This window comes from Lissotriton vulgaris, chromosome 5 (genome assembly GCF_964263255.1).
Source record: "Lissotriton vulgaris chromosome 5, aLisVul1.2, whole genome shotgun sequence".
Taxonomy (NCBI): domain Eukaryota; kingdom Metazoa; phylum Chordata; class Amphibia; order Caudata; family Salamandridae; genus Lissotriton; species Lissotriton vulgaris.
The window spans coordinates 1,316,054,663-1,316,073,566 of record NC_141693.1 but is presented as its reverse complement, the minus strand read 5'-3'; the positions used below and the strand labels follow the sequence as shown (position 1 = coordinate 1,316,073,566).

At 45.1% G+C, this 18,904-nt stretch overlaps 1 protein-coding gene across 8 annotated transcripts in view; it reads right to left on the bottom strand.

The window, feature by feature from the left end:
• ANKS1A (ankyrin repeat and sterile alpha motif domain containing 1A) overlaps positions 1 to 18,904 on the bottom strand; it is a 1,304,293-nt gene that overhangs the window by 40,605 nt on the left and 1,244,784 nt on the right. For all 8 annotated transcript variants that reach the window (XM_086923222.1, XM_086923220.1, XM_086923226.1 and 5 more), the window contains one exon: positions 9,340 to 9,495. In XM_086923222.1, the coding sequence (XP_086779348.1) occupies positions 9,340 to 9,495 (156 nt within the window). The remainder of the gene's footprint in view (positions 1 to 9,339; positions 9,496 to 18,904) is intronic.

Here is an 18,904-nt window from a genome sequence, read left to right as displayed (position 1 = left end):
AAGGAAGAGCATGGCGAACAACATCAGGGTGGTGGGCCTGAGAGAAGGCAAGGAGGGCAGATACCCAATCACATTCCTAGAGAACTGGTTCAGAAGCTTCATACTATCCCAAAAGCTTACCTTTATCTTCTCTACCGAGAAGGCCCCCTGGGTACCAACATGATGCCCTCCCAACAGATCTGTGCCTCGCCCTATGGTGGATATCTTGCATTTTTTTTAAAAGAGATTAAATTCTTCAAGATGCGTGCTGCCTAACCACTCTAGAACTGAACGATCGGATAATGCTGTTACCCCATTACACCGTAACTGTGCACAATGTTTATGTATGGCTGGACTGAACTGTCTCTTCAGCTTCCACATACTAGCTGTTCACGTGTGTGGATTATTTTGGCCGTATGGTTGCGGATCAAAACCTGCTGGGACTCTGCTTTGGTACTCTGTGCTAGTGGATACTGAAATGGAAAATGCAACCCACACTTATCAAAGATTCTGCCTTCCAGGCCACTCTGAGAAAAGACCATTGATTTTTTAAATTTAAGCCACAACAGTTGCTGCTCACGCTGCAGAGTGGGGAGCCTTCAAAGGAACAATGAGGGCACTGCATAAATGCAGTAGTTGAAGCTCGACACATAATAATATTCGACCTCCAGAAATGCAAAGACACACTTTTTCTTTTGGAGACTTGGGCAGATGACAGCATGATAGAAATTCAGGCTCTAGTTGAAGCTGGAATAACTGCACTGTGTTAATTACGTAGCCCATGCTGCCTGGACTCAAACATAGGCTGACTTTCTAGCCTAACTAGCTAAGCAAGAACATTCTCATTTAGCAATCCTTTGCCTCCGCCTTGCCACAGACATACATATTTACACACAGGCTGAAATTCATGCTCATTTTCCCACCATTATGAGCAACTATATTACATGTTTCCTAGGCATCCCTCTTCCTTTTATCTTTTATCACTCATGCGTAGCGCTGCAAACTAGGCCCTACCATAACTTCGGCATAGATAAAGGAAGCTATTCTCTCCTCGTCCTTGTCCTGATAGACTTCCACTTGAGCTCTGCCGAACCTAGCCTGACACTACCCTGACATCATAGCTTCACATCTGGGGTACCTTTAGATGGAGGCTCTATCGAGCAAGATCCTCCCCTCCTTCTCTCTGGACACAGATTACAAAACCCTAGGTAGGATCCTAGGTGATCAACTGTAACGAATATGCTACTTACCAGTATGCATCTGTTCTTGGCATGTAGGGCAGCTGACATTCATATCTGTGCATAGATCGCCGCCTAGTGTTGGGTCCGGATGATTGCACATTGTTGTCCTGGAAGAGTCTTCGAAGTATCACGAGATAGGTGGCTCCTCCTCTGGACTACAGTGCGCATGGGCATCCCCTCCATCCTCAGATTGTTTTTCGCCATTGTGGCAGAGATGGAGCGTAATACAGTGAGTGATGACCATGCTACATAGTAATTTGAATGCTACAGCTGCTACAGGCGCCGGGGAGGAGGGTGGGCGATATGAATGTCAGCAGCCCTACATGCCAAGAACAGATGCATACTGGTAAGTAGCATATTCGGTTCGAGGCATGTGGGCTGCTGAATTCATATCTGTGCATAGATTACATAGCGGTCCCTCCTGTTAGCGGCGGCTGCCCGTGCCAGCTGCAGCAGTCTGAAAAAGAGTTTGGAGAACAGCCTGTCCTACAGCTGCCTGCTGTTTAGAATGTACATCTACGCAGTAGTGTTTCGTAAATGTATGTGTGGTGGACCATGTGGCTGCCTTAAATATCTCTTCTAAAGGAATATTCCCCAGGAAAGCCATGGACGCTCCTAATTTACGTGTGGAGTGTGCTATTGGCGGAATGGTCAGTGTGCGTTGAGCCTTAGCATAGCAAATCTGTATACACTTAACGATCCACCTGGCTATCCTTGCTTTGGAAATGGGGTTGCCTTTGTGTTGTGGAGAAAAGGCAAAAAAAGCGGTTTTGTTTTCCCGAAATCCTTTGTTCTGTCTATATAGTACACAAGAGCCCTTTTGACATCTAATGTGTGTAGGGATCTCTCTGCGACATTTTCTGGATTAGGAAAGAAAACTGGCAGTTCTATGGTTTGGTTCATGTGGAACTTTGAAATCACCTTAGGCATGAATGTAGGGATGGTGCGTAGTACAACTCTATTTGCGTGGACTTGTATGAACGGCTCTTGAATGGTTAGTGCCTGGAGTTCACTAACTCTTCGTACTGAGGTAATGGCTACTAGGAAAGCCACTTTCTAGGTTAGAAACTGAATCTCACAAGAGTGTAGAGGTTCAAAAGGTGGTCCCATCAGTCTGGTGAGGACCACATTGAGGTTCCAGACTGGTGAAGGTGGGTGTCTGGGAGGGATCACTCTTTTGAGTCCTTCCAGAAGAGCCTTAATGGCAGGCACTCTGAATAGTGAGAGGTGCTGCCTGTTTTGAAGATAAGCTGCTATTGCGGATAAATGTATACAAATGGAACTGTACGTCAGATTACATCTGTATAAGTGCAACAAATAACAGATAATGTTTTGAATAGATGCATCCAGTGGGTTAATGTCATTGTTGTTACAATATATGACAAACCTTTTCCATTTAGCTGCATAGCATGCTCTGGTTGTGGGCCGTCTTGCCTCCTTGATGATATTCATACATTCTGGCGGCAAGTTGAGGTAGCCAAATTCTAAGACTTCAGGAGCCAGATCGCCAGGTTGAGCTGTTGCGGATCTGGATGCTGAATGTCGCCATGGCTCTGCGTCAAAAGCCTGGGTGTGAGGTGCAGCCTTTGATGCGGTACCACGGATAGTTCTAGAAACGTGGTGTACCATGGTTGGCGTGCCCACATTGGAGCAACAAGGATGAGTGTCATCAAGTGTTGCCTCAGTTTGCATGCCACTAGCGGTATTAGAGGTGCTGGGGGAAAAGCGTACGCAAATTTGCCTCACCAGTTCATCCATATCGCATTGCCCTGTGACTGTGGATGTGGGAACCTGCTGGCGAAGCTTTGGCATTTTGCGTTTTCCCTTGTGGCGAACAGGTCTATTTGTGGATGACCCCACTGCTTGAAATACGGTTGGAGTACTGATGGGTGTATCTCCCACTCGTGCATCTGGTGGCTGTGCCTGCTGAGCAGTTCTGCCATCTGGTTGTCTTTACCTGGGAGGTGTTCCGCCATGAGGAAGATGTTCCTTTGAATGGCCCACTTCCACATGCTCTGAGCCAGATGAGACAACTGTGGAGAGTGTGTACCTCCCTGCTTTTGTATGTAGTACACAGCAGTTATGTTGTCCGTCCGGATCAACACGACCTTGTTGCACAAGTGTACTTTGAAAGCCTTCATTGCCATGAAGATTGCCATCAATTCCAGAAGGTTGATGTGCATCCTCTTTTGCTGTGCTGTCCATAGTCCCTGCACCGTGTAATGGAGTACATGAGCTCCCCATCCTTGGAGAGATGCGTCCGTTGTCAGTATTATTTGTGGTACAGGCTCTTGGAACGGTCGGCCCTTGCAAACGTTTTGTGGGTTCCACCAATGCAGAGAGTTGTATGCCCGACCGCTCACCAACACTAGGTCTTTCCATGGTCCTTGAGCCTGATTCCACTGACGTGCTAAGCACTCCTGAAGCGGGCGCATATGTAGTCTCGCGTGCGGGACTATGAAGATGCAGGAGGCCATCATGCCTATCAACTGCATGAACACTCTGGCTGGAAGTGAGTGTTGGGGTCTGAACTTCTGTATAAGCAATTGCATGCTGTTTATTCTCACCGAATTCGGCTGAGCTTTGGCTGCCAGAGTGTTTATTGTCGCGCCCAGGTACTGTCGCACGTGGGCGGGCTGAAGATGTGACTCTGGATAATTCAGCGAGAATCCCAGACTGTGAAGAAGATGAATGGTGTGGGACATGTGGCTGGCACACTGCTGGGCCGTCTTTGCTTGAATAAGCCAGTCGTCCACATAAGGGTAGACATGTATGTGCTGTCTCCTTAGGTGTGCTGCTACTGTCGCCAGGCACTTTGTGAAAACCCTGGGTGTCGTCGTTACTCTGAAAGGGAGGACTTTGAACTGATAATGTTGATTATGAATAGTGAACCTGAGATACTGTCTGTGTGATGGGTGTATGGGTATATGGAAATACGCATCTTTTAGATCTAGTGTTGCGAGGAAGTCTCCCTGACTGAGTAACGGTAGAACCTGCTGTAAAGTGAGCATATGAAAATGCTCTGACAGAATGTAGCTGTTTAGAGGCCTGAGGTCCAGTATGGGTCTCAGAGACCCGTCCTTTTTGGGTATTAAGAAATACAGAGAGTACACCCCTAAGGCCTTGGTCTTCTACAGGCAGGAGCTCTATGGCCCCTTTTTGCAGCATGCTGACGACCTCCTGCTGCAATAAGTGTAAGTGCTCTGCGGACATAAGACGGTGTCTTGGTGGTATGTTGGGTGGAGTGGATATCAGCTCTAGACAGTACCCGTACTGGACAATGTCTCTTACCTACCTGTCTGTGGTGATGGAATTCCAGACCGGCAGGAACTGTTGGAGTTTCCCCCCCCCCGACCTCTCCCCCCCCGACAGGTGTTATATGGTCGGGGGGCAGTGACAGGGCGTCACTGTTTGTTATTGGCAGAGGATCTGGAATTGTTGTTTCCTCTTCCTCTGCCTTTGATTTTGTTTCCACGGTATCCACCCCTGTTCTGTTTATTGTAGGTGGTCTGTGTACCTCCTTTATTATACTGGGTCTGCTGTGTGTTTTGGCCTCTTGAAGGTCCTCTAGTATTGGAGCGACGAAAGGAGCCACCCCGAAACTGCTGTGACTGCAGAGCCCCCATAGACTTTGTAGTCTCGTTGTCCTTTTTCCTTTTCTCAAGGGTGGTGTCAACCTCAGGTCCAAATACGTAGTCCGGGTTAACCGGCTGATTGAGGATAGTAGTTTGTATTTCTGGTTTCTATCCAGAGATTCCCAACCAGGCATGTCGTCTTAGCATGACGCTAGTGTTAATGGCCCTGGCTGCAGTGTCAGCTGCGTCTAGCGTGCACTTAATGGAAGCATTAGTGATAAGCTTGCCTTCCTGGATTAGTAGCTCTGCTCCCTCCTTGTACTGATGTGGTAGGTGTTGCAACAGTGTCTCATGGGTATCGTAATGGGACCTGTCATATCTGGCTAAGAGTGCCTGAGTGTTGGCAATGCGCCAGATGTTAGCTGCCTGCGCTGCCACTCTTTTTCCTGAAGTTTCCAGTACTTTTGACTCTTTGTCAGGAGGGGGAGCGTCACCTGTAGTTTGGGAGTTCACCCTCTTTCGTGCATTAGAAACAACTAATGAGTCCAATGGCAACGGTCCTTTTATATAAGTAGGGTCCACAGGTGCCGGTCTATATTTTTTTTCAATTCTAGGATTTAATACCCTTGCCCTTGTGTTACCAGCATGCTTGAGGACCCCTTTGAGCATGGGCAGAGTTTTGACGGTTCTTTCCGAAGTGGAAAAGGTGTCGAACAAAAAATCTTCTTCAACCGGGTCAGCATGTAGTTGTACATCATGGTTACCTGCCGCTCTTTCAATAAGGGCGTTAAAGGGCGTTAAAGGCAGTAGTGTCCTCAGTAGGAGATCTTTTTACATTGTATGCATGAGTGTCAGGGGCATTTTGCGGATCTTTTGGGTCAGCAGGGTCCGCCCATGGTTGGATTTGATCATCGGGATCAGTGTCCACATGATAAGTGTCATCCTCGTCTTCGTCATCCCCTGCATCCACATCTGAGTATGTGGGTGAAAAAGAGCGAGGTTCTTGTCCATAGGATTGCAGAGGTTCCACAAGAGCTGGCGATGTGGTTGAATCCCTTTTCTTCTTTAGTGAAATCCTATATGACTCCATGGGCGTTTCAGGTATTATTTTCCTTTTATACAAGGACAATCTACCAGTGTCGGAGTCGATGAACTGCCTTGACTCTTGTTCTTCAGGCTCTTCTGTAGCCTGTAGTCCCATCGACACTCCTTTATTGGCTCCGATACCCTTTTTTGGTTCGAACATCTTCGGTCGCACCATCGGTGGCAACCCGAATTTGATTGGTGTCGGAGTGGTTGGAACTGTTCAGACCAACTTTGGGGTTGGGCCTTTTTCGATCCGACCTTTGTAGCCTTTTCCCTGATGCGTTGGAGTGATTCCGACACCTCTTTGGGCACGAATGGGGTCGTCTGCGTCGACTCGACAGGGTCCTTGGAGCCGGTCTTTGTTTTGGCCGCAGGCGTCGACCGAGGATCGACCCCCTCTTTCGGGTCGAGCACTTTGTATGTGCCGACTTTCTTCGGCGCCGACTTCGCTAGTTCGACAGCCTTGACTTTGGTCTTTGGCGCCCCAATCTTCAGCTCGATGACTTTTCTGAATTTGTCGGTATCGACGTCCTTTTTTTGTTTCTAGCGCTCTGAGGGGTTTGAAATTGTCAGTATCGACGTCCTTTTTTTTGTTTCTTCGGCTCCGAGGGGTTTGAGGCCTAGGAACCGACCAGAGTTAGCTGCACTTTCGGTTTCGGTTTTGGCAGTGAAGCTTTCGGTTTCGATTTCTTTGAATCGACCAATGGCATTTTTGATACCGATGGCTCTTTATATGTGTCCGTAGCCGGGCCTTTATGCGGGGCTATAGGACGAGTCTGTAGATCTCGGGTAAGGCCTTGTGGCGATCCCTCGACCTGAGCCTTATGGAGTGTTTTATCTCGGACTCCCGTATCGACGGTGAGGCCTAGCTCCTCGCCTGAGCTATCTTCTACGGCCCCAAGGGCCTCTGCGTCGTCTCCTACCTCATTGACATTTTCTTCCTCTTCTAATAGTTCCTCATCTTCGGTGTCATACTCGGAGTCATGGCTCGAAACAGGGTCCGAGTGTTCACCCTGATTCTCTAGATCAATGACCTCCTAGTCTTCGGTCCCGAAGATGTTTACTGGCTTAGGCGCTGATTTCTGCGACTCTAATCGAGCCACGTGACGAATCCGAAGAGTTTTCTTCGACCTGAAGCGGGCACAGGCCATACAGTTGGCCTCGTTGTGATCCGGGGACAGGCACTTGTTGCACACCGGATGGACATCGATGTGCGGGTATTTGGCATTGCAAAGTGGACACCGTTTGAATGGGCTTCTTTCCATCGCAGGTCGAAGATCGGTTCGCGTATGGAAAGAAAACCGGCAGATTCCTCGATGTCCTTCTGAAGCAAAGTTATCAGTACCGAACGAAACTATACCGACGCTGTAGAAAGCCTTTTGGCTTTGTAGAAAGTTTTCCTAACTTGAGCTAAGATAGTAACATCCGAACCTAATGGCGGAAAAAAACAATCTGAGGATGGAGGGGATGCCCATGCGCACTGTAGTCCAGAGGAGGAGCCACCTATCTCGTGATACTTCGAAGACTCTTCCAGGACAACAATGTGCAATCATCCGGACCCAACACTAGGAGGCGATCTATGCACAGATATGAATTCAGCAGCCCACATGCCTCGAACCCTCTAATCCCTCACCTGGTTCTCGCAGACCAGAACTGCTCTATACCTGGGTGCAGCTTGTCACTGAATATATGCCAACTCTTCGGGGTCATGGAGTTTACCCCAGGCGGCAAACATGGTCCTGGACCTGAAGGCATTAGATTTTTTGGACTCTATCTTTTCTGCCTGCTTGACCGCTAGGGGTTCAGCAACTCCTCTATACTGCTCCAGCAGTGAGAGCTTGAACTGGGCACCGAGTCTCAATACACCATGATATCCGCAAAGGCACTAAACAGGGCTGCACGTTGCCCCCACTCCTTTTCAACATGGACATGGAGCCATTGGCTGACAGGCTTTGAGAAGAGGGAGCTTGTTGTGGAAAATCCCTTGACGACCAGACGCACTCTGTTGCACTTTATGACGATCAGTTACTAAACCTCAAAGTTGCAACCAGTGACCATACTAAAATAGCATCTACTCTGTGCGCCTTTGCCCCTTATCTGGCCTTTGGGTCAACTGGGAAAAGTTAAGTGTATTTCCTCTACAGCCTGGTGCACCAGAGGTAGGACGAGAAGTGAGGAGGGGTTTGATACTAGCTGGCAAGCTCAGACGTTCAAATACCTAAGGATTCCGGTTTATCATGGTGCTACTGATCTACTTGACTGCATCATTGCAGGGTCGGTCTCAGACATCCAGAGTCTAATGACACTTTGGTAGGCATCCCCGTTGTCTGTTTCAGACAGAAAAGCCCTGCCCAAAGTGATTATCCTGCTGTATTTCCTTTATTACTTTGCTAAACTCCCACTGCAGTTAACAGCGAAATTCTTTCACTTGCTGGATCTCCTGGTGGGCAAACTCATCTGGCGAAATGGTTGTCATTACGTTACGTTAGCAAAGTTCAAGTTTTCAACAGATAAAGGAGTGGTTGGAGTCCTACATTTTGACAATTATTCTCTGGCATTAATCTGACACAAATGTAACCCAAGAGTCATTAGTGACCAAGGGTATTATGTAGTTAAAGTAAAAAAAGGCCCTTAAAAGGTAATATTTGGGTATAATATTTCTGGGAGAAATAGAACGCCCATGAATTGTCCAATTGGACAATAAAGAGTATTTAATTGTTACAATAAAGGCCCATTTCAGGAGACTAACACCTGCTGGGGTAATCCAAAGCAAGTGTTAAAACCTAAGAAAACACAGAAAAAATTCAAAGACAATTTTAGGCAAAACAACAGTGACCAACAACCATATATACATGTAAGGTCACTAAACTACAAAACAAAGCACTACTGCACCCAAATTTAGTTTATAAAAAAATCTAGCAGGTCAGAGTGTGGGTCGACATCTTGATCCCTTTACAATGTGGGATTATCATCAGGACATTATAGCTTGCCTGAGATCATAACTCAATAATACAATATTATTATTTAACACCTGGGACCATGATATTAATAAGTGATAAGAAGGCGGTCTCTTAATGTGTGAGACCTGGCGGAAGTGTGGTCTCTCGTGTTTAGCACGTATTTACTTCAATTGGGCCACAAATTACTGCCAAATAATGGGCTCTGGCCACAAAATTATCAGTTAGCTCACGAGGGCTCTAGGTGAGGGAGTACGATCTGCTTTTTTGACCTTGCTGACACCACCCAACAATAGCACATCATGGTGGTTTAGAACCTCTTGATGTACTACTCCTTTGAGCTCATGGCACCCGTCCCAGAAGATCATCATACTGCAGCACATTACCCTAGCTCCTAGGTTCCATTAGCCTAAAGATGGCACATGTATCTGCTACACCAAAACGGTTAACAATATAACTTGAATACAATCAGCCATGTGGACTTTAAGAGCTTCTACATACCGTGGATCTGCGGACGCTTGCTCGTGGTTTGGGCACTGGTTTGGAAGACTTTGTTTCAGTGGTATCTGCTGATCTTGATTTCTGGGCCTGCAATGCCAACTGATAAGCCACCTCAAACGCCTGCCCTAGTGTCAGGATAATCTCGTATGTCAAATTCTGGAAGACATGCAAAGGAAAATGTAAGAAAAATAAAGTAGAGAATGTTGCATTTAAGACTGAACAGATCCCACATTAGTGAATGTTTGCAATATCTTTACAGTTCTGTGAAATTAAACAAAACACAAACCCTACATTTCTGAGAATACATTACCACCTACTGGGGTTGATGGAGTCAATCAGAATGTAAAACTGGAATTGCAATCAACGCAAATGTCTCTTAACTTTGGGGTTGCAGTCCTTTCCTCCACAGTCACTGAGGCAAACTCCATGTATAAATGAAAACTGGATCACTTTTTACAAAGCAGACTTTAAAATGTTGTTAACATCTCGGGAAAATGCATGAATTCACTTATCCTGTTGCTTTGCCTTAAAACTAATTTCAAGTAGAAGCTTCTATAAATACCCACAGCTTTTTACTGGCTTAGAGAGAACTTCTACAGAAACTTGATGTTGTACAGTCTCATTATCATAACTGTATTCGGAATATTTTTATCGATCCATAATAGTGCATAAAATACGAAGAGAAAATATAATTTATAAGAATAAAAACTTCTATCTATAGATCCAAAAAGTGCATACAACTCATTCAACTAGTAGTTAGAACTTAATTAATAAATATCATCTTGTTTCCTTAAATTAAAAGAATTATCAGCCCAAAATCATCTTTCAATCAGCTTCATAGACTAGGTTATCTAAAAATGCAAGTGATTTCCTTCTTTTTATAGCCAGGCTTATTTATCCAGCAACAACTCAGCATACTTATTAATTATTGAGAGTATAAATACAATTCATGGCATCCTTATAAAAAAATAGTTTCTTTGCCATAAAGATTGGTCGTAAAAATATTCTCCTTCTATCTCGATAAAACTTGCAGAACAGCATAAAGTGCATCATGGACTGGGTATTTTTCCCTTCACATGGACATCTATAAACTATTTTCTGCCATCTTTCATGCTTTGGAAAAGCCAACAGTTCATGGACAGTGCCCAAACGTAACCTTGTCAGTTAAAATCTGTCCAGGGTATTTGTAACTTTAACTAGATATTCAGGTGGACCAAATGGCGTTATACTAGCCATATATCTGATTTCGTTTGATTTTTTCTCTTCTTTGCTAGCTCTTTGTTGGCTTTGTTTCTCCATGTAATTCTTTTAAATTAAATTTTTGCTGTATTGCAGAAAACCTGCGGGACTCATCACTTTCATCATCGTCTTTATCGATTTCCTTAACAGCTTATCCATATATGCTATACAAAAGGGGGTGGTAATGGACGGAGCATCTGAACTAATCAAACACTCACACCCAGTCAAAAGATCTGGGTTTAATCCATCACCGGTCTTTAGCCCACTCTGCCACCCCAGTTTAGACATAGCTATATGCAAATCAGTCTGACCCTGTGCCTCATGGGAACAGTCCAGCCCGAACTGCCAAGCTATGCCTTCCCTGGACCGGAAACAAGCTTCCGAGGACCGGTTTCTGGCATTTCAGCCGTCTTCAGCCCGGCTTGCTTGAATCCAGTGGCAAAGTGAGCAAGGGACTCACATCTGAGCATACCCTGTCACACTTATGGCGGTCAAAAGCGGTACAAAAGGGGGTGGGGTAATGGACGGAGCATCTGAACCAATCAAACACTCAAACCCAGTCAAAAGTTCTGGGTTTAATCGATCACCGTTCTTTAGCCCACTCTGCCACCCCAGTTCAGACATGGCTATATGCAAATTTGTATTTGAATTTGTGAGTATTTATTAAGCGCAGCCTATCGCTCCGGAAGGAGCATCTTGGCGCTGAGAAATTGTGTGTGGATGGGATTGGATGATGGAAGCTCTAGATAGCGGCCATAACATAAGCATCAGATTGCTGATAGACCCAGGTCTTCAGTTGTTTCCTGAAAAGACTCAGTCTCAACCAGTCTGAGATTTAAAGGCAAGTTGTTCCAGGCCCTTGCTGCTAGGACTGTGAAAGTTTTTCCGCCCCTTGTTTTATATTTATACCTCGGAATCTTGGTAAGGTTACCACCGGAGGATCTCAAACTTCGTACGGGGTCATAGTGAACAAAGCGGTTGACAAGGTATTTCGGACCGATGTTTTTTAGTGCTTTGAAAACTGTTAGTAGAAGTTTGAAGAGGATCCTCTTGTGCAGGGGCAACCAGTGAAGACGATTTAATGCTGCTGAGGCTGAGGATTTCCTGGGAAGTTTTAACACTAATCTTGCAGCTGCGTGCTGTACACTTTGCAACTTCTTCAGTGTGGACTTTTTCACTCCAGCCATCAACCCATTGCAGTAGTCGAGTCGGGAGAGTATTAATGCGACCACGACCGATTTCCTGGATGCAATGGGGAGGAAGTCAAAGAATTTTTTTAAAGATTTGATAAGTCCGAAACAGCAACCTGCCGTGATCCTGACGTGATCATCAAAGGAAAGGGCTGTATTAAATTGCACGCCAAGATTACGTGCAGAGGTTACTGCACTAGGCGGGCCTCTGAGTCTTTGGGCCACCAATCCTTAGGACAGAAGGGCAGATCTTTACCTAATGGTATAATTTCAGTTTTCCCACTGTTGCACTTCAAGTGGTTTTTGTTCAACCACTGAAATACATCCGTGAGACAATTCTGGAAGCGCAGCTCTGTGTCCGTGCAGTTTTTGTCGATAGAGACGACAAGTTGTGTGTCGTCAGCGTAAGACGTGACTAGGATCTCATGGGACTCTATCACAGCTAGGAGGGGTGCCATGTAGATGTTAAACAATAATGGACTTAATATGGACCCCTGCGGTACTCCCGATGTAATGGTTTTTACGCTGGATAGATGGGGGCCCAGTGACACAGATTGGGACCTATTGGTCAGGAAAGATGTTTCCCATGCCAAAGCTGTGTCTGTCACGCCAATCTCACGCATCCTGTCAATCAGGATGGCATGAGAAATTGTATCGAACGCTGCTGTGAGATCAAGCAGGATGAGGACGGCTTTCCTCCCCTCATCCTGCAAGAACTTGATGGAGTCGGAGAGTTCTATAAGGGCTGTTTCAGTGGAGTGGCTGGGGCGAAAGCCAGATTGCTGTGGATGCAGAATGTTATGGTCCTCCACAAAGGCTTTCAGCTCCCAGTACACTATCTGCTCCGTGATCTTTCCTAGGGCAGGCAGGAGTGAAATAGGGCGCATGTTGGTCAGGTCTGTGGGGGGTTTATTTTGTTTTTTCATCAAGGGTTTCACGATGGCCTTCTTCCATTCGTTGGGCACTACCCCTGAGTCTAAAGAAGCATTTATGATAGCGTTGATGTTCGGATTGACTGCCTCAATTAAGTGATGCAGTATACGAGGGGGACAGGAGTCAGTGGGTGCTCCTGATTTGCAGGCCATGATCGCTTTATGTGTCTGCTGTAGGGAGACTGGTTGAAACCTGCAGAGAGAATGATGGTTATCGGCTACCTGCTTCTGGGGTTGTAGAATGGGAATGGTCAGGGGGGGCGGGAAATCCTTTTGAATGTTGGCAATTTTTTCGCCGAAGAAATTTGCAATATTGTTGCACAGGGTTTCAGAGGGAGGGATTTCAGGCTGTAGGGCTTTGGGATGGGTGAAGGATTTTACGATTGAGAAAACCGTTTTTTGTTTCTGGTGGGCATCGTTGATGGCTTTGGTATAATACTCTATTTTAGCGGATTTTATACTAGAGAGGTATAGTTTCCTCTGTTGAACATAGAGGACTCTGGATGCCTCATCATATGTTTTCCTCCACTTCCTTTCTTTTATCCTGCAAAGTAGGTGGCTCTCAGTTAAGGTCTGGGTATACCAAGGGGCATTCAGCTTCCTTCTGGAACACTTCACACGGTCACCTTTAAGATTGGAATTGTCTGAGATAATTTGATTTATCCAGAGATGAAAGTTACATGAGTCGACCGACACGTCACCCACCAACTTAGGTGCCTGTGCCAGTGGTTGGGAGTTCAGCTTGATACGGTCGGTCACCTTTTTCCAAATCAGTCTGACCCTGTGCCTCATGGGAACAGTCCAGCCCGAACTGCCAAGCCATGCCTTCCCTGGACCGGAAACAAGCTTCCGAGGACCGGTTTCTGGCATTTCAGCCATCTTCAACCCAGCTTGCTTGAATCCAGTGGCAAAGTGAGCAAGGGACTCACGTCTATCCATATATGCAACCCACTGGATTTTATTGAAATGTTCCAGTGCTAAGCAGTCCTTCATTATGTCCCTGGTGAACTTTCTTCCCTCCCTGCATCAGATTTTATGCCAAGAGCATAAAGCCCTTGCTTGAATTAGGTCGGCAATATACGATGCATCCAGTTCTTAATGCAGAAGATTAACGGATGTAGACCTTGGTACAGCCAGTATATGACAGAAAAAATAATTTTCACAGGATTGTAATATATTTGCACAGGCATTACCCCATACTACAGAGCCATAGATTGCTACTGACAGGCATTTATTGCCATATAGTTTGAGCATATCGCAAATAGGTCTACTGCCGATCTTGTTATGAAATCTGAAAATAACCTCAATAGTTCTGATACGTTTTAACTGGTCTATATGGGGGCCCCAATAACTTAAAGATAATAAAATGCCTAAATAGGAGAAACTTTGGACTTCTGTCAGATTATGTTCCCTCACACAGTGAGCCTTTTTCTAAGACCTACCCCGTCCGCAGACCATCACAAACATTTTAGTCAGATTTAATTTTAGGTCTTTTTGCTCCATGTAGGAGACAAAAGCTTCGACCAGTTGTTTTAGTCCATTTGCAATTTCTAGATATTAAGACTGCGTCGTCTGCATACAGGAGCAGCGGGGTTGGACGGGAGCCTATTTTCGGGACAGCAGTGTTCAATTCTTGGAGGGTTTTGTCAATCCCATTAATGTATAAAGAGAAGAGGAGGGGTGCAATAACGCAGGCCTGCCTTATTCCCCATGACACCTTATTTGTACAGTCTTGTACATAACCCTTGCATTATCCAGCCCATAGGTAGGGCATTTCAGGTTGGGGCATAAGATCATGCATCCTAAGGAAGAGCAAAGCTTAGGGAAATTACATCTTCATTGAGAACTAAAAACATTAGCCTACACAATGAAATAGCATCTGTCCAGACAGGCAGGGGCTACTTGATGATACAGTTCCTAAATAGGAGAAAATGTGATAGAGAAAACCTTCTTTCACCAAGTTCAGAAGCAGGCCATCCGCTTGGAGGTTGGATTTCTAACAATGTTAGCAGTCTGTGGCCATGGTCATACAAATCTCTAGCTATTCTCTCAAATTAAGGATGTGGTCAATAATGGCTCCTTTGTTCAGAATGGCGGTCACTGATCCCACTCACATCACCCAAGATGACAAGAAAACATCTTACATAGCATGGAAACAAGAAATTAGGTAGGAAAGTTTGCTTTTACAAACGCCTCAAAAAGTTCAGGATGAGGTCAATCTCACAAACAGCACTAGTATGACGGGCATACATGCTAGACTACACATGTAAGAAAACAAATGAAACTACTGTCCTCTACTGGGGCAAAATGAAAATGTATCTGCAGTATTCCTTTATGGGTATGTTCATCCTATACATAAATGTATTCCAACAGGACTAGCTAGGTCAATGAGCTTTTCTATTGAAAAGCTACGTTTTTTGACAATAGAAAGAATTACAAAGACCACTGATCAATGACAACAGCATGTGGCTTTACCTTTTTCTCACCTACCCTTCATTAAAGCAACCATACAATTATCCATCCGTAACAACAATCCTAATTATCCACTCCAAGGCTGGAAAGGGCACATGGGTACCTACTAGGATTCACCTCGCCTAACTGTTCAACCGGTTGGATAATATCTTGACATTCACTTGACCAGATCAGGGCCTCAATTACCCAGTTCCATACAGCCATGCCCAAAAACACATTACACCTATTTTAAAAATGGGAGAATGTAAAGCAGCGCTCCATTCTAATATAAATAAATAAACATAAGTAGGAGTCTTACCCAGTTGACAGCCTGCTTCTTCCTCCAATAGGTGCCATTGGCTCATTACAAAAGCCCCAAAGTACAATCAAACCTTCTAGGTGCTCTTCAATTTAGCCAGGCAGAGCTGCAAGACCTACCCCCCCCTCCCAATTATACATTTTTTTCTTTTTAACTCTATTCCATGTGCTTTTCTCCTCAGTTTACAGGACCATAACAGAAAAGATATTAATGTTGACCCAAAGGTTCGATATTCCTTCCCCCTTTATTACATTACAAATGCATCCATAATCTTCGTCTGACACTGAGCATGATGTTAACTCCTCCAATTCCATCAATATACCTGTACAAGAGAGTCACTCAAGTATAAAATCTCTTTCAATTTAAAGGGAATACTAAGCTATATACAACTTAAAATTCGGAGCCAAGCAAACTAAAAACTGTGTAGGTTCTCCCAACGCGCCACTTTGAGAACGCTGAGCTAGCATCGCCTCATGAATTTTTCTACAATTTTCAAGAAGAATGTGCCCTGCTGTATATGATACAAGTGTGCTCATATTCTCTTTTTTAAACCCTTCCATGCTGATGACGAACCCCAGCCGTCATGCACTACGGTGCTCGTGTGCTGATGACGGCTGGGGTTCTTCACGGCCCGCCCCTGTTCGTGTTGTTTACAGCACACCAGGGGAATCGCGGCCGCATGGAAGGGGTTAAGAAGCTTCCACCTTGACTTTTATTACCAACTCTCCACTGTACAGTTTGTTTGATCTGTTTATTAAGTTTTGTGTAGACAATACAATAGCAGAACACTGTAAATCACATCATAATTAGAATGCAACTGGGAGATATAATTAGGCATGGTGTTAACTCAGTGTGATGAGTACATCGGAGTATGTCTCTCAAAGGTCCAAAGTTGTCAAGCAATAAAGAAACAATTCTAGACAAAGTTTTTGCTGCTGAAGTGTAATAAGATGTCCAATTAATTCTAGACAAAGATTTTGCTGCTGAAGTGTAATAAGATGTCCAATTTGCTTGTTTAATACACAGCAATCCCAGCTACAACAATGTAAATTATTTGCATTAACTTTCTTATCGCTTAACATATAACAATCCAAAAACCGAAATACATTAAAAGAAAGTAACGTGCCCCAACTCCGAAGGTCCCTGGTCCAGTATCCTGGTCCCAGCTATCCTCAGTCACAACAAAATAGACAATCAACTCCATATTCATCATCATGCAGTATACAGAATCTCAGTGCTGGTTGCAGCTTCAAGTAGTATGTTGGTGCACCTCCGAGGGTGAGCAAGGGGTCAGCCGCAACATGTGTTTCCACATCAGCCTTTACAGAGGCCTGGAGATCAGTCAGAATGGCGGTCCAATTAGAGGTGTTTATTTATAAACTGATATCCTTCGATGTGGAGTCCCAGGATATCTTCCCTATGTAGGGATATGCCCTTTGCCCTAGCCCAGATGGTAATAGAGCATGACCAAGCGCATGAGACATCCAGCCCTGGGTAATCAGTCGCTTGGCTAATAATAAGCCCAGATGGGGAAAATAAAGCGCTACCAAGAAAAAACACCCAGGTATGTGAAAATTGTCTCGGTGTGCAGGTAATCAGATGACGCGTCCCTTCATGCCATTAATGCCGCACCCACAGCATGAGGAGAATATCACCGCCTACTTGATCACAGTGAGGGTAGTCAGCATCTGTCCAACAGAAACAACAGATGATTTTACCAGGAGTGAGGTATACCCTGTGCATGATATAAAACTGTATGAGACTAAACCTGCCATTTTGGGGATGTAGGTAGGGCCTGCTAAAAAAGAATCATCCATTCTTTTGAAGTGCAGGAGTGAGTTAAGTCTTTCTCCTAGAGTTGTTGAAACAATGTCAGTGGTGTAACGGTATACACCCGGAGTGAATCAGCAAACCAGCGGGTAAGAGGATCTCCCATTCCCATGACATGAAGATATTTATTAATAAAGTTTTATATAGCGCGAACAAGATCCCGAAGGATATCAGAGCGCTTTACAATAAGAATCAGGGATGCTCAACCCTGAACTGTAAGGTGCAGTGGAGGCTCTTGAGAGATGTCTCATTAATGTCTTTGTAGTGCCTCAACCCTTGAATTATAGCTAATACAATGTTCCGGGGGCAGCCCCTCTTCTTGCATCAATGTATCATATGAAAGGAGTATTCCATCACAGTATAAATCACCAAGTTTGTGGAGGCTCACTGCTGCCAAGATGCCAAATCCGCTGCAGGGATAATCCTGCAACCCGTGGGTGCACTCTGCAGTGGGATTACAGAGGTGTAGCGTGTTTAGTAAGATATAGCAGTGGTACACCAGACGTAGTAGTACGGGACGAGGCCAGGAGCCCTTAGTACATGGGTGGAATAGAAGGAGGAGGGCTTCTAGACTCAAGGCATGGGCATCAGTTGCCGTGTCTGCAAGGTGTAGTCCTGCCATCCAGCGAGCCACCCACTGGAGCTGGGATGCTAGGTAATAGCGCTCATAGTTAGGCACCACCATCCCTCGCTAATCAGTTGGTAAATACAGTTTTAAGAGGGCCACACTACATCGAGATTTATTCCATAGTATGTCAGTATCTGTCTTTTACGAGGTCGAAAAAGGAATGTAGGAATATACAGTGGTAAATTAGTAAAATAATGGAGGAGGCAGGGAAGCATCACCATTTTTAAATGGGCAATGTGCCCAGCCACTGATAACAATGAGCATCTTCAAAAAGATAGGTGGGAGGACAAGAGGGTGATCGTCTGTGTAAGATTATCGTCAAACAGATCTTGGTCTTTATGATAAACGCTGCTGCCTAAATAGCAAACATGGTCGGTTGCCAAGTCACGTGTTCCATTGATTGTGAGTGCTGGGTCTGGCAAGGTAGGAACACATGTGAATAAACAGGATTTTCCCCAATATACACATATTCCAGATAAGTATGCAAACATGTCTAGGAGATGGGGTATCTCATCCGGGTCAGAATGGACATCTCTAATGCACAATAGTAAGTTGTCTTTGTACAGCGATATGGCATGCACCCCATCACTCATTGGTATACCTCCGGTCCCAGCCAATGAGCACATGGCAAAGGCCAGTGGTTCTATTGCCAGGGAGAAAGGTAAGGGGACAACCCTGTCTAGTGCACCTACAAACCTGCACCGGTTTGGAAACAAGATTCCCTGTCTTGACCATCAATGTTGGCCGTTCATAGAGGAATTGCACCAAATGGAGATATTGGGGTCCAATGCCATATCGCTGGAGGACTTCCATTAAGTAGGCCCATTTAAGAGTGTCAAATGCCTTTTCAAGATCTAGTACCAGGCATACCGATCTGGGTCAGGATTGGGGGGCATAACATAAGAGTCGAAAAAGGCATCATATATTAAACAAAGTGGCATGGGCCGGGACAAACCCATTTTGGTCTGCATGTATC